This window comes from Corythoichthys intestinalis, chromosome 1 (genome assembly GCF_030265065.1).
Source record: "Corythoichthys intestinalis isolate RoL2023-P3 chromosome 1, ASM3026506v1, whole genome shotgun sequence".
In the NCBI taxonomy this organism is placed as follows: domain Eukaryota; kingdom Metazoa; phylum Chordata; class Actinopteri; order Syngnathiformes; family Syngnathidae; genus Corythoichthys; species Corythoichthys intestinalis.
The window spans coordinates 36,784,295-36,800,934 of record NC_080395.1 but is presented as its reverse complement, the minus strand read 5'-3'; the positions used below and the strand labels follow the sequence as shown (position 1 = coordinate 36,800,934).

At 38.5% G+C, this 16,640-nt stretch overlaps 1 protein-coding gene across 1 annotated transcript; it reads left to right on the top strand.

The window, feature by feature from the left end:
- The first annotated feature begins 7,001 nt into the window (after nucleotides 1-7,001).
- Nucleotides 7,002-16,640, top strand: srgn (serglycin). The gene is made up of 4 exons (XM_057854226.1): nucleotides 7,002-7,161; nucleotides 9,815-9,956; nucleotides 14,944-15,137; nucleotides 15,209-16,640. The coding sequence occupies exons 1-4, from the start codon at nucleotides 7,107-7,109 to the stop codon at nucleotides 15,298-15,300; spliced, it is 483 nt and encodes a 160-aa protein (XP_057710209.1). The 5' UTR covers nucleotides 7,002-7,106; the 3' UTR covers nucleotides 15,301-16,640.

Here is a 16,640-nt window from a genome sequence, read left to right as displayed (position 1 = left end):
AAAGTTCATTTTCCACGTGAACTAGCTGACAAATTTGAAGATGAACCTAGTTCAGTTCATAACTGAAGTGGCGAAGTCTAATCAGACCAGGTACATCTGATCTTTGACCCTACGAACTTGCAACAAAACTGAAAAACATTAATCCTTTTTTAAATGAGGAATCAAAAACAGGACTATTCCAGTACTGTATATGCAAATACAAATATGAATATACCGTAATTTTCAGACTATAAGCCGCTACTTTCCCCCGTCATTTTGAATCCTGCGCCATATAATCCAGTGTGGCTTATTTGTTGATTTATTTGGGTTCATAGGTAACACTTTATTTGACAGTGGTGTCATAAGACTGTCATAAGACCGTCATAATAATAACATGACACTCTCATGGGCATGACTGAATGCTTATGACAGATGTCATTAAGTGTCATCTGGCAAATTATGTCACTAACTCCATTTATGTCCAGCTCACATCCATTCAAAAGTTGGATAATTTGCCGGATGACACAAAATGACATCTGTCATTAAGTATTTATTCAAGCTCATGGCAGTGTCATGTCTTAATTATGATGGTCTCATGACAGTCTTATAGTGCTACTGTCAAATAAAGTGTTACCAAATACCATAACTACAATTAATGAAACAACTGGAACCGTAACTGAGGAAATAACTAGCACAGAACATGAATTTTGATTGTTATTTACATCTGTAGCGCTGCAATGCATGCTAAGAGGCACGTTGGACGACAACAGTGTTGACTGCAGGTGGCAGCAGAGGTTGACTCTCTCCCATTAAGTGATGTCCAAATGAAGCTTCTTGAAGCAATGAATGATTCATGGTGGTTCATTTGGTCTTATGACGATCTTAGATGTCACTTTAAAAAAATGGTACTGGTTAATATCTTTTGGTGTAAATATCCCATAATGCAGTGGGGGCAGCTGCGGCTTATAGTCCAGTGCAGATTGTCTATGAACAAATATAATTTTCATGTCAAATTTGATGGTTGGCGGCTTGTAGTCCGAAAATTACGGTAATGTGATAGACCACTATGGTAGAAACTTAAGTTATACTTCAGAGTGAAATATTTAATTTGCTCAACATCTAAAGCAACATACAGTATTTTCTTTAAGTTCCCATTTCTTTTGGAAATATGCTGCATTTCCTGACTTGTTTTAACTTAGGTTCATTGAACTCAGGTCCAACACTACAATGCTGGTCATGCTCTGAAAGCAAGGGCGTAGGTTTGGTCTCAACATTGGTAAGGACGATGTAATAGCATAACCTGCATGTACACTTTTTGCTGGGGACGGGACATTCATAAGACCATACAGATTGGGTGAATGGGGGTCAGGGATACATTTCTCACGAATATGAACCTGATTGATAGGCCAAATGATCAATGCAAAATAAATCTTTATTGATTTGTACTAACTTTCATATGTACGGTAATTAGTTCAAGTGATACATCGTTCAATTCAACCTTTGTTTTCAAATACTACTACAGAAACATTTTGAAAACTTAAAATGTCTGGATTTTTTCCCCCTAGCAAATCTAAATTGCAATACTTGAACAGAATTTAAATTATATTAACATGCACAATAATCTCTTAACTATCCAGGTATGCACAAAAATAAACAATTGTCTGAAGACTACTCAACATCGTCTAAATAAATAAATATAACTGAAAAAACATCCTAGCATATAACAAAAATAAATAAAAATGGAGCCTTCCTTCAGCTAAGACACAACTGCTTTTGTCCACAAACACAACCAAACTCAACAAAAAAATGAAAGCTCCTTTGGGTTGCTTTAAGACCACATAAATAAAATAAAAATGAAAATTGTGGGAGAAGGGGTTAAACCTCAGTTCACTACATTTCTCACAATTAACGTTAACAGTAGAAAACATACTGAAGGACACCTCTCTAAGCAGCTTCCTACTCGAGTTTTGCAGGTCAGCAAATTTATACAGTTTAATGTTATGCTAACTCTGATGCAGACTGGACTTTCAGTAGCAAAATTTGTGGTTTGTTCCCCACCTCCATAACATTGATGTATTTTTACATTACTTACACCGGTTGCTGCTGCTGCTGAAATAAAATTCTAATATCTCTCGTCTTTGAAGGGGGCGGAGAAGGCGGCATGTTGTCAACATGTATCTCTGTCTGGGCTGTGAGTGCATGTGTGTGTAAGGGGGGGGTCATGTCATCAGCCAATCAAACGTGTTTTTTAGGAAAAAAATGGACTGGCACATTCAGCAAGTGAAAAGGGGTAAATGTCAGCCTGAACATAATGAAAGCAATTAACTTAATAATGGTAGGGTAAATTCTATCCATACAACATATGGAAAGACAATCTAAATTGTCTATATAACTGAACTCATGATATAATGCCAATAAGGTTGCTTAAAAGTTGGTGGGGACAATTTGAGCATCCTGAAAAGTTGGTAGTGTCATGTCCCTACCGTCCCCATGCAAATCTACGCCCTTGTCTGAAAGTCTATATTTGTTTGTCTCACTTCCAGTCAGTGCTATCTGGGCTTTAATATAGTATGTCATTTTTGAATCAGGCTTAAAATGTGGTTATTCCTCATTAAAAGGGTAGTGGTTTCGCACCGTAAAGCTGACATGAGTAAATGTGTGTGACTGATAGACGATAGCGTGTCATTTCCTGAAGAAGATTGAGGTTGCCGCTTCCTGTAAAATGATATTGACGTGTCGGCTGTGACAAACTCGTGCGTTCCTCCCTGCTCCTCCTTGTCTTGACTTGGTGGACTAATACATTTATTTTTGACCACGTGAGAACAGTCATTGTAACCTGGGTTCACTTTACTAGAGGACATTTTGGCTTCAGAATTCTTGAGAAATAAGACTTCCATTTTTGACATTGTGTTAATCTGATCATATTTGTAACAGGGATACACAAGGTAGAGTGAAACATTCAATTGAGGCTTACTATCTTATACAAATCTGAAATATGAAGCAAGGACATACATTTTGAAAACATGATGTCAAGTCTAGTGTATCTTGAATTACTGCTTTTTTTCTACTGTGTCAGAAAGTTCATGGGTTACTTGCATGTTGTGGGTCACTCCACGAATAATAATTCATGCTTCAGATATTATGTTTATTAAAACACGTTTCCACAGTTTCAAGTAGGGTTAGGTATCAGTTTAGTTTTGGTTTCATCCGATACTGGTTACTACTCTGTACTTCTTAAAATGGGTTCCCCTTGCGTAAACAGTTCTTGAACTGATACTTCCACAAACACACACAAAAACAGCAAACCAATTTCGTAAAAAAATACTGCTCGTCCGTGTACAATGCCAAATTGAATACAATTTAAGAGTAAATCTTTCAAAATTATTAATAGACCCACAGTCAAAAATTTGAGACACTAAACATTCAGTAGGATGAGAAAGTGTCTAAAACTGCCAACCATTGATCAATAATAATTATGAACGATTAAAAGATTAGCTCAGTTTACAGATTAATGGTATTAATTCATTGCAATTTTTCATTCATATTTACAATATTAAGTAATATACTGTATATAGTTCCAGTAAAAGGGTTGCAGATAACAGGGTTGCCAATCTGTATAAATGTAGTTTTTTTCCCCAGACATTAGACGCTAGCTATTACAATTAATAATAATCATTATACTTTGTAAAATAAAGTTTACATTATATTTTTGTGCTGGTTGACTGTAGGTCACGAATAGTGTCACCTATAGGGCAATTTGGTGAGCTAAAAAACAAACAAAAACCTCAGGCACTGAAATATTCGATTTATTTAAAATAAATAAATAAATAAATACATTTGCCCAGCTCAGACAAACTCTAGACTTATTAAGTATATTTAAAAAATATTTTCAAGCATTATTTTCTCCTATTATTATTTTTTCCCAGGACAAGAAAATATATTCAGAAACTGCATGTATTAGTACGGTATTTCGTATGTAGATTACTTCATAGTTACGATTTGAAGATCGTAACGTAATTAGGAGTGGGAACCTCTTTTACCTCACGATATGATACGATTTGCGATACAAAGCTCACGATAACGATGATCTCACGATATGTCGATACAACGATTATCGATACATTGGTCAGGACATCATTCTACAAAACAATTAATAAGCAGAAAAACAAGCTATTTTCGAATGGAATGAGTTTAACGTCCGATCCATTTGAAGTGGGAAGTTGGCAGCGGACAGAGACGTTGCATCCCATTAGGCAAACCAGGCAATTGCCTAGGGCCCCCAGCCAGCAGGGGCCCCCAGAGGGCCAACATATTTAGCACACGCAGCTTTACTGCACTGTCGTAGCAACAAGTGTGGGGAGTGTTTCAATACCATGGAATCATTTGGAAGATTATCGAATGATTCTGTTATCAATCCCAATCAGCACTAACCATGTCACGTAGATTATACATGTCTATGAAAGTCCAGTCAGCTATTAATACCACATGATTGTTTAAAGAGTGACTCACGAAGTACTCTCTGGAAAGTCCTTGCTGAGTTGTATTATGTTGATTTTCATAGGCCACCTCATTATTCATGTGACTACTTAAAGAAATGGTGATTTTTTCCAAAAAAAGTCTATGAATGGGTCTATCGTATTCCTCGTCGAATACTCTATAAGAAAAATATAAAATATATGCATCTAAAATAATCTTAAATGATTTTATAAGCAATTTTAATACTCCTTTTAGCAAGGTTCCTTGGGTATGCGTACGTTCTCATAGCAAACAGTCCTGTTATTGTCCTACGTCACAAGCGCTGCGTATTCTGGGAGCGAGAATAGGTGTAAAGTGCGCATATGAGTCAGTGTAAAGTGCTTAGTTTTCGCCACTTTTATGGCCAAGATGACCGCACATGCACGCAGCGGGCACTCGCACCCCCCACCTGTGTGAGTATGTATGTGTGTCACGTGACTCAGAAGGGCCCCATGTTGCTTGTTGCCTGGGGCCCCCGGGGACCCTTGCTACGCTTCTGGCAGCGAATGAACCCTTCCCACCTCAAACAGGCCCCTCCCACTTCTATGGCTGTCAGTGGTAGCCAATGCCAGGCAACAATGTAATTTTGGGCCATTTCAGGTCATATTAACTGTTGATTTTCAGTCACTTCCTGTTGATTTTGGGGCATTTTATGGGTCACTTCCTGTTCTGTAACCCAAAATCAACAGGAATGGGTCACTTCCTGATGAAACGGGAAAAGTGACTGTGAATGCTTTGGTTTTGAACGAACAAAAGTTCATTCGCCCTTCCTAGTCTATGTGGATTGGATGTCTAGTGCCGTCAATGGCAGCCATTGAGTTAGCAGCCATTTTTTTGGTAACATTTACATCTTTTTAAAACGATATTTCGATTCTTGGCATGAGCATATCGATCACCTTTTGGGATGCAAAGTATCACGATATATAACCATGGCAATATTTTGCCACATCCATAAACATAATATGTCCTCCAATAGCGTACCGCATGCTACACGTCACTTCCGCTCATTAATATTCATGACTTTAGCAACTGTTGCTAAGGTGGGACGCGCTCACGTTTATCCCTCATGCTAAATGCATGTAAATAATGTACGAACGAGATGTGTACTGAGCTAAACCTACCAATTCTGTCCGAAAATGATGTCCCTGGTGCCAACTTCATTGGTAAAGATGTGGGAGTACATACACATGTTCAGTTAAAGAGATGGCTTGAGTGTCGAGGGCTGAAAAAGAGCTGACCTGATCCACACCTTTTTCCTTACGCCACTGACAATGACGTTCTCAGGTTTCAACAAGCTATCCTTTACCACCATGTGCCCTGTCTTTTTTATATATTATATCTTCTGGTTGTCTTACGTCTCCGACCATTCTTGGGGGGCAATTTACATAGCTATTCTTGTGTAGCGATCGGAAATGCTACTAACTCAGTGACAGCCAATGAACACTTTTAATTTTTTCATTAATAACAAATCTTAATTCTATAATTTATTTACACTTCCCCCTTACTAAAGTATTTTTTACAACAGAAAAGGTAGATAGCATTTTAACTTTTTTCAGGTTATTCACTGTTAGAAGCAGCACGGCAAAACGCCACGCTAAAAAATAAGTTTAAATTTCAAAATGACTTACCTCTTCGTCCTCTGAAGGACCATGGCCCCCAACAAAATGTTTACTGCATATGAAATGTGAATGGCTTCAACTTGCTAGCGTTAAACGTCCACGCAAGTTGATCCAGTCTTCACATTTTTTCCTGTTTTCTGTTTCAGGAAACATATGAAGAAAACATCCTTCATACAGTATGTCGTAATGCCTGGAGTTATTTCTACAAGTTCCATACCAGCAGTGTTTGATCGGCATGTTCTTTTTTTTTGAAAGATTACCGGAGAAAACAAGCAGAAATATAATGGATTGTATGCGAGAGCGTGTGTATAATGTCCCACTTCCGCGTTACGATAGTGACGTCACGGTCTAAAAAAAGCATTCGTGCGGTACGCTATTGTGGAATAGCCCAAAACATGATAAATATTAAATGTACAATGCGCATAGTTTCTTCATAAGCGTACATTTTTATAGTCTGTTGACATTTTGAACACCAAATCGTAACTCATCTAACCCATTCCTGATTTGGAAATCTTTTGATATATTCACAGAAATAAATTAAGAGATAGAAATCACATATTTTGAATTTCATTTAAGTTTGATAAAGATTGTAACTGTGCACAAACTGTAAGTGGGCAAAAGGCTGTGTTTTGTTTCCAACATATTCCGTACATTTCACACACTGTTTATCTCCTGAATTTCATTATCAACCCAATTTAGCCTTAATTGACACTCGTTAGCCAAAGTCGGTCCGGTGGTATTTCCTCTCATGCAGTTAGATCAAGATAGGATCTAGATTTGAGAATATAAAAGTTTCCACTGACATTGCTCAATTTTTTTCCCCCTCAACACAAAAATGGTTCAGGAAACCATGACATCGTCAGTGGGCTGAGCTCACTCTGGGGCGTGTGTGTATACTTGTATGAAAGTGTGCATGTGTTAGGCATTTGGACTCAGTTGTCAGCTCTGGAAAGAAGTGTTTTTGTTCTCTCATTGTTGTGGCTTGGAGTGAGAATGGCTTGGACCCTCTTCATCATGGCCTGCTGCCTCGTCGCCTTGCACGCAGAAGGTAATTTGGAGTTCCTAATGATGTTGACGTTACAGTAGCATCTTTTATTTGGACAAAAACGTTGGCGAGGTACACTTGTGTTGTTCTGCTGCTGACGTGATAAGATGAGCATCTGACACCTACACAACAAAGAATTTCAAATTCTAGGTTTCTCTCAGGAAGGGAAATGATCTAGTTTGATCTTTCAGTTTCTCAAGGAACACTAATGTTTTTGTTTTTCTCAGTGACGACTACAGTTGTTGTTCATGCACCCAACTGGATTAATCATTTAAATTCAAATAGATTCAGCTATGTTCCTAAATGTGATTATTTTTTTAGAGTGCAATAATACAAATTTTGGGCTGAAAATTTACTGGATAAAGTGATTAAAAATAAAAACAAAAAACATATGTATAATATAATACAGGGATGTCTCGCTCACATATTTTTGCACCCAAGTTCAAGTCACCTGATTTTGAGAGTCTGCCTATACCGAGTCCCGATCCGATACAGATTTTTTTTTTTTTTAAACACAAGTTCCAAACAGGTTAATGTCCCACCTTCACAATACACAGAAAAATGCTTGTCTTTATTAAATGCTTCATTGAGTGAGTCCACTCAAATCCACTCACGCCTTAACGCTCACTTACACAATGAGTTGCTACAGCACACTTATTCAAATCTAACGATGACCGACACATTTGTGCCTTTTATCATAGATTCTCCAAGCTTCTCTGGCAAGATCAAAGCTATAAACCTGTCAATTATCATTAACTTTAAGTACCAAACGCAAACTGGACAGTTTGGCCGCACTGCTTAGCAGGAGGGAGTGTGGGAGGCTGTGACGCTGTAGGAGCATGATGCAGAAAAACATAAGTATATTTCTTAAAAAATTGAAAGCGGATCCTTTTCACTCGATTCCGATCCACTGAAAAATGGCGCAATCGGCCCGAATTCCGATCACGTGATCGGATCGGGACAGCCCTAATAAAATACATAAAAGATCATGTGGTTGAGTAGATACCCCCTTGATAATGGATGGGCCACAAGTTTCCAACAAAGGATATGATTTTTTTGTGATGTATCTGAATAATAAAGCGCACAAATATGTTTTTGGCTTAAAAAAAAATCCAAATATTATTTTTCTTTTTTTTGTTTCCCTAAAATTATATATAAATGTATTTATTTTTCAATGTCCAGAAATTAATAGCCCTTCATGTATGAAAAGATAAGGTGTAAACATGCTAATTTTATCGAAAGGCCACTTGCAAATTCCTGTTAAGGTTATAATATGTAGTCATTGTTATGAAATGGGTAATTTATTCAATGCATTTGAACTGCAAGGGTTGGCATGAATGAATTACCATTCTCTGACAACCCTCCCAGTTCATATGGATTAGACCTTCACTAGTGACAAACTAAATTTTATTTCTAAGCAGAATACTGAAAAGAGCCACACGATTGATTGTTCATCAACATCAGTGTCACCGAAAGAATGAATGATGATTAACTAACAGAGTTAATGAATTTGTTTCATTATTATTGTATTTTTTGTTGCCTTCTTCAGGTTTCTTGCACACAATAAACATTGTCAAATTAGATTTTATTGGGCACTGTAAGCCATCATACAACTTTTTTCAAAAGTTGAACTAAATAAACTGCCGGTAAACAGTTCAAAGTCCTCCTTAACGCCATGCTTCCTTAATTGTGTATGTTTCAACATAAAAATTTCGTAGTCCGACTTGACATTTAATCCTCATGAGAAGAGAAAATAGAAATGAAAACACAAATAAAAAGCAAGTCATTCAATTGTGTATTTAAACAAAATGGGCATTGATCATACGTAATAGTAAACAATAGTGTTTCAGCCCTGGTTTAAAAGAGCTATCCGTTTGAGCTCATCTCACATCTTCAGGTAATTTGTTCGAGAGATGAGGAGCATAATTACAAGATGCAGCCTTTTCCTGCTTGGTTCTTGTTCTTAGACGCCACAACAAACCGGTTCCAGATGACTTAAGGGGTCTAGGTGCTTCGTAGGGGTCAAGCAAATCAAGGATGCATTTAGGTCCAAGCCCATTACTATTATTATTATTATTTTTAGACCAGCAGTAAGAGATTTTGTAATCGATCTTTTTACTCACAGGACGCCAGTGTAATAACTTCCAGTTTCCTTGTAATTTTACGGATTCTGGCAATATCATTCTGGACTAGCGGCAGCATCCTGATTGATTTTTTGTGAAGACCTGTCAATACACCATTGCAACAATCCAATCTACTGAAACTGAATGTATGGATAATTTTTTCCATGTTTTTTTTTTTTACGTATGCCCTTAGAGTCAGAAATAGAGGCAACATCATTGTTTTGTCACAAGTGAGATATTGTCATGCATCAATAGATCATATATTCCTGATTTGAAGCACATAACAGACAAACGTCTATGTGTTGAGAAATCACTGTTGCCATAACTTCCTTCATTCGCGTGCCATTTCTTAAATCTGTTGCAGTGTCATGTTGTAATCTCAAACGTTGGGCACATAGATATGCAATCCATTTTGGTGCAAAATGTCAAAATCGTTTGGACGAAATGTTCTTTTACTAACTACCACACCACATAATTTGTGTTAACTATCCATCTTGGCTGAATGAGTTAACATGTAATGTTTTTTTCCCCAGGTGCACCCACAACTGCAGTATATAATTTTGTTAGGTGTCAGCCTCGAGGCAACAATGCCAACTGTGTGACTCAACAAAGTCCGCAGATGGAGTGGAGTCCAGATCTGCCAATCAAACTGCCTCCTTCAACTGTACCGTTCCTGTAAGTGAATTAGACGTCTACTAGGACGTCTCCCACTGTCAATGGCAGCCAATGAGTGAAAAAGCAACTGTGTGTGTGCGTGTTTCATGTGGAACTTGTGCAATACTTGCAGGTTCCGTGTCTGTGTCTTAAGTCGATATTTTTACGCTTCGTTTCCTCTTTCGGGTTCTCATGAAATGACGGATAATATCGCTTATTCACCTCAAGAAAGAAATTACATTATAACAGGTTTCTTCTGGTGTTTAAATCACTAAAGCGTGGGCACAATAACTATCATAGAAAATGTATTTTCCGCCTATTGTACATGTTTTGGACATGTTGTGTAGAAGTCATTAGTATTCTCTCATTTGGCATTCCAAATAACCGTGCTTTTTTTCTAAAAACAAGGGAGCAGCACTCACGTTTTGTCAGCTCGCCTTGAACAGGAAGCCAAAGGGAAGCGTTGGCAGGAAGTAGACTGTGACGCTGGTAGGGTTGCTGCTTCTGGCCTATTGTTTAATCTGCGGCACACTTGAGCAAATGAGATGAAATGGTAACATATTGTAAAAAAAAAAAAGGGAAAAAAAGTTAATAAGGATCATCGATTTTACATCGATAAGATATTCTTTGAACAATGATATTATTAAGTTTGCCACTATTCCATTTGATTCAAGTGTCCTTGGTCGATATGATGAGGTATTATGTACACATTTAACACTAGTGTTGCACCAATACCCATTTTTGGCTTCTTGTGGTATCGGCCGACGTGGATGCTGTACTGACACCCCTATTTAAAAAAAATAAAAATAAAAAAATAATTAAAGGGACTCACGGATAGAAAGACTTGTAGTTCTCAAAAGATATGTAAATGTTATTATGAGTTAAAATAATTTGATGTTGAAACCCCTCTTGATGTTTTTGTATTTATACAATTTGTAAAATTAGTTTAACTAGTAGGTCGCCATTGTTGCGACGTCACAGATTATGACTAGCGACATAAACATGTCATTTGTTCAAGTCTTTCAATTTGAACCCGAGAGGAACATTAATGAGCATGATAGCACTGTCGATATTTCACAAAACGAGCAGCAAAAGCAAACTGAACAGGAAAGACGGGATGAGATAAGACGAGAGTTCTACCAAAATGTGCTACACTGGCGAAACATGCTACAAGAGGCGAATTTGACACCCAAAGTACTACTGTGCGCTTTCAGCTTGTTTTGTTTAGATGCATACAGACAGAACATACTAATGATTAGAGGTGTGCAAAATTTCCGATTCTTAGATTATTCGCGATTCGGCCGTGGAAGATTCGAGAACGATTCACAAACATCCAAATTCCGATTATTGAAATATGCCAAGTAAAGCAGAAGTACGACACACTCAGCGCGCCGCGCGGTCTTCGGTACGCAATTAGGGACGGAGCGAGAGTAGCTAAACATCATGCTTCTCATTACCCGGCCCCTCGGGTAACGCCAATGCTCAACTCACGGCTCTAGCTCAACTCATGCCACGAGATAAAAAAAAACCAACAACAACATACCTGACTGCTGCCGAAAAGCTGCTACAAGCCACATTATGTTACGGTAGATATCATTTACATATGACTAGATGCATTATAGTTTCGGTATCGTTACCAGCACATCTACAAAAAACTAGATGCGGGCGTTAGTAACGGCCGCCATCTTAAAGCAGTACACTTCCCTGCAAGGCTGTTGTTGCGAACCTTCCAAGCGAACCTAATTAACTTTTTATCTAAAATACTCCTAAATCGGTAAAATATTGACTTGAATCTATCTTTAAAATAGTTTTAAAACTTTCACATGTTGAAAGTAGACAAAAGAGGAATTATGGAATAACAGGAGCAATTTTAACAACTTTAACGGTTGATTCACAACATTAAATTAATTGAAAGTAGTTTAAAGCTGCTGATATAGAATGGGGACTGGAGTTTTTTATTTACTGTTATTTTTGTATATTTGTTTACTGCTATATGTTAACTTGATACTGAAATAGTAGTTTGGTTTAGCCTGAGAGGATTTTTGAACAATTTTGGAACTAATATACAAAACAAATTAAAAAAAAAAAAAAAAAAAAAAAAAAAAGGAGCGGGGTGCATCAATAATCGTTTTATAATCGAATCGGAGCCTCTGAATCGTAATCGTAATCGAATCGTTAGGTGCCCAAAGATTCCCAGCTCTACTAATGATGCCTTCAAAGGGCCTGTGACAGGATGAAAAAAAAAAGTCTTAAATAGCATTATTATGTGAATTAAAATAATATTTTGAGCCGATTCGACTATATACAACAACGTGGCAAAGCGCAGATTACAAGAAATTAGTTTTTTAATCTGCTGTTTAGCCCCGCCTGTCGTTATTGCGCTCTAGCGTCCCCAGCTGGATGAGGATGTCGGCAGGGTCACGATTTCAGCTGATTTAGAATGCAGCCCATTGAGGGGGAAGATTGAGAATGACAAAAATGCGACAGAGAGCACCAAAATGTAATCATTGTTTCAATCTCTCTGCTTCAATAGTTTTACAGGATATTCTTTTATCTAAGTATTTTTCCCCATTTGCTAAATAAATTGTATGGTCATTCAAATACTGTAAGTCTTGGGCTAAATGGAATATGAAATATAAAAAATGTATTTATTCAGAATGACAGGGCAAAATTACTGCATAATGGTGAAAACTGCCGACTTCTTGCACCTCCTGAAAGGTATTTTATGCCACTGGAGTTAGTTTGGCTTTTGTCATTTCCCAGCCCCCGGCTTTGGAGACGGAAGAAAGAGCGTTAAAAAAAACAGGAGGCATGACAGCTAGCCGACATGCAAACCCGAACCGAGCGGCTTTTCCAAGTCTTTTTCACACCTTTCGAAAATTAAAAAATCACACAAAACTACCCCAACTCATGTCACACACGGCGGTGGGGTTAATTGGCTTCACCGATCGGCCAACCCCCGGCGATGAGCAAATTTCGGCTCATTGTTCTCCTGCTGCGGGCAGGAGTGCTCATTGCTGGGGTAGCAGCTGGAGAATGACCGCCGAGTGGCTGTTCCAATCTTTTTCGCCTTTCGAAAACGAAGAATCACACAAAACTACCCCGAATCATGTCACACACGGCGGCAAGGGTAACAGCCTTCACCGACCGGCCAGCCCCCGGTGGTGAGTAAGTTTCGGCTCGTCGTTCCTCTCTTGCGGGCAGGAGTCCTCGTTGCTGGGGAAACAGCTGGAGAATGACCGCCGAGCGGATGTTCCAATCTTTTTCGCTGTTCGAAAATGAAAAATCACACAAAACTACCCCGACTCATGTCACACACGGCGGCGAGGGTGACAGCCTTCAACGATCGGCCAGCCCCCGGCGGTGAGCAAGTTTCGGCTCGTTGCTCCCTTACTGCAGGCACAAGTGCTCGTTCCTGGGGAAGCAGCTGGAGAATGACCGCCGAGCGGCTATTCTAATCTTGCCTGGCACAGCCAGACTATTCTCCCTGTATTTTTCAAACACTGTAAGAAATAGTCTGGGACCCAGCCCACTAACGACCTCTCCAGCAAGGTACAAAATCAATCGTCCAATCAGATTCGTTTATTTGCGTGACGTGTTCTTAACGAGTAACGTCACTCTTGCGCGCCGAAAGTCATCTCTACAACAACACAGATGGCGAACGGGAGAGCCGAGAATATGTTCCTATCCGCGGTAAAACCAGTTTTAAATTACCAAAAACACATCGAAAAAAGTCCGCGTCCCTCGTGAGGAAAAGCGGCATGGAAAATGAATGAACATCGAAAAAAGTCATTGACAACAGTCAACATGGCTCGTGCTAGCCATGTTGAATAAACGTCTCCATTCTCCGCTTACACTAATTACTTGTCGCTTTAACAACGTCATGTCTGCCCGTCGCTGATTGGTCCACTCCACTGTCTGTCTGCTGTGGCTTGCTCCGCCCTTGGAATTTGATTCGCCGGACGGTCGCCAGACTCAATCGCTAGAACAGCGGTGAGTCTGGTATACCAGGCAAATTCCAATCTTTTTCGCCTTTGAAAAATGAAAAATCACCCAAAACTACCCTGACTCATGTTAACCAATCGGCCAGCCCCCGGCAGCGAGCAAGTTACGGTTTGTCGCTCTGCTGCGCCCCGGCAAACCAGTGCTCGTCGCAGGGGAGAGAAGGGGAAACGCCGAAAATGTAAACATATCACCCACAAAATGCAAGCCACCTCCTTATTAAAGTGTTTGCCATGATCCCAGTACTTGACATAATATAAAACATGAAGTTTACTCACTTTCTTGTCCGTCCAATGGTTACTCGGTTGTCGGAATTGTTTTAGCCATCGCAGCGAATAAGGATCTTTGGGAAATCCAAAAAGCCTCACACCACTCTCCCTGGTGTAGCAACAAAAGCCTGCAGCACATTGGGATGGCGTGATGCAAAAAATAAATGAATTATTCCGCAAAATCAGCTGAATCCGCAGTCCTACTGCATGCTATATAGTAATGGCTGTTTTGTGAAGATAATCTCTACCGCTGACGTTGCATTCGCCTTCTTCCACAACCCGAGACTGGAGCCGGAAGTCACTCGTTTTCATTCAAAAAATTAAATAAAATATATTGATCGCTTCCACACACATCCAAGTGGTCATAAGGAGGATAAAAATAGGAGCATAAAATACAGCGTGTAATATGAAATAAACATGCTTTTCAGTGTCACAAGAACTATAAGAAAATACTTAAACGTAGTAATATCAAATAAGAGTGGTTTAATATGCTATGGGACCCATGTGGTCAACAGATCAACAATCAAATAACTAGCTACCATTGATGACGAAAGACGTCCAGTCAGTTTTGAGTGGGAGCGATCATTCACTGCCAGTCTACAGTAAATGAGTTGGACTTCTAGCACCGTCAATGGCACTACAGCTACAAGGGCATAATGATCATTCACTCTAAATTCAAATATAGTTACATCCCATCTCTGAAATGTCTAATATTTGACTGTCATTGTTGATTCTAGTGATGCTCAGCCAGTGGAGGGCGAAGTTCCTTTGGGGACGACTGAGATTGAGACTGAGCTTTCACAGTTTGAGGACGGTTCTGGCTCTGGTTCTGGGGACTTTGCTGGTCCAGTCTGGAGCGACATCATCTTTCCAAATTATGAACAGGAGATGGGTTCTGGCAACCCCTTGACAGACATGGAGCGACAAGAACGTGAGTTTCAAGTGCATAGGATGTTTCCATCTTTCTGTTCAGATACTGATTTCTGACTTGTATGCTTGTAGTGGAACGGGTAGACTCACAAGCCTTCAGGTGGCTTGTCAGAAGGTCTGCAGGAGCACCGCCACCAATTGAGGATGAAATCTTGGAAGTGTAGAGTTCTTTTCACAATGTAACAGGAACATTCTACTGCAATACTACCTGGTGGCCACAATTGTATTGATGCTGCTCTAACATTAACCCAAACAAAAACAAATTATGATTGTTTTTATTACATTCATATAGGACAGGGGTCTTGAATTTGCGATCCTGGGGCCAACTGCAGCCCAAGGGACAATATTTTGCAGCCCCATTTGACAATCGAATCGTAGTATTATTGTTACCTGCATATATTTTGCAACGTCAAAAAAAAAAAAAAAAAAAAAAAATCGACATAATTTTAGATAAAGTGAATCAGTTAAGTGAAAGAGCCATTATATAACAATGATAATAATTATTAAAAAATAATAATAAAACATAAATAATAGCCATCTGTAATAAAAAAATACATGAATAATTCTAAATTAAATTAAATTTAAAAAAAACTTCAAAAAATAAACTAGAACAACTTGTAATATATTGAAAAAAAGAAGAATAAAGACAAATTCAAATAAATGTGGCCTGTGTATATTTTGCTCTGAGAATTCTATTGATTTTTTTTCTTTTTCAAATTTTGTTTCAGAAAGCTCTTGTGACCGCACATATCTTAACTCTTTAGCTGCCATTGGCTTTTTTTCCCCCTGACCATTCGATCGCTTCAGGCCCTTCCCAAAATGGATTGGTCGTCTATTGCTGTCAATAGATGTTTTCAATATCAAGTCCCCTCTTTAACTAACTACCACAACACATACTCTGTCATTTGGGCTGGCAGTGAATGAGTTAAGATAATTTATAACTTTTAAATAGATGTCCACAGTAGTGACCACTGTCCCTGACAGGGTTAAATGAAGTACCGCACATACATTTTCACACGGAAATGATGATGTAATATTTCTAAGGGAATTTTTGCAGTGCAAGATTTAACATGATCTTAACATAATCTTGCTCAATGCAACAAAACCCCTCAGGAAAAGTTGTGAGTTGAGTCATATTCAAAGTATGCATATCATGATGCTCTGTTTTTATTAAAACAAGATTAAATCCTGACAATAAAGTGTTTGTATTGTTTGTATACTCCTAAAAGGTGCTGGTTGAGATGACAAATCTATATCACCGTATCGATGGTAAATTATGGATAGTCATCATTCATTCTGCCTGTAATCCAACGGCGTAGGTTTGGTCTCAATATTGGTAGGGATGTTATAACAGCATAACCTGCATGTACACTTTTTGAAATGTGAACGGGGTCAGGGCTACATTTCTCGCCAATATGAATATAATTAATTGATAGTCTAAAAGATTCAATGCAAAATAAAATAAATCTGTATTGATTTATACTAACTTTCACACTGCAAATTT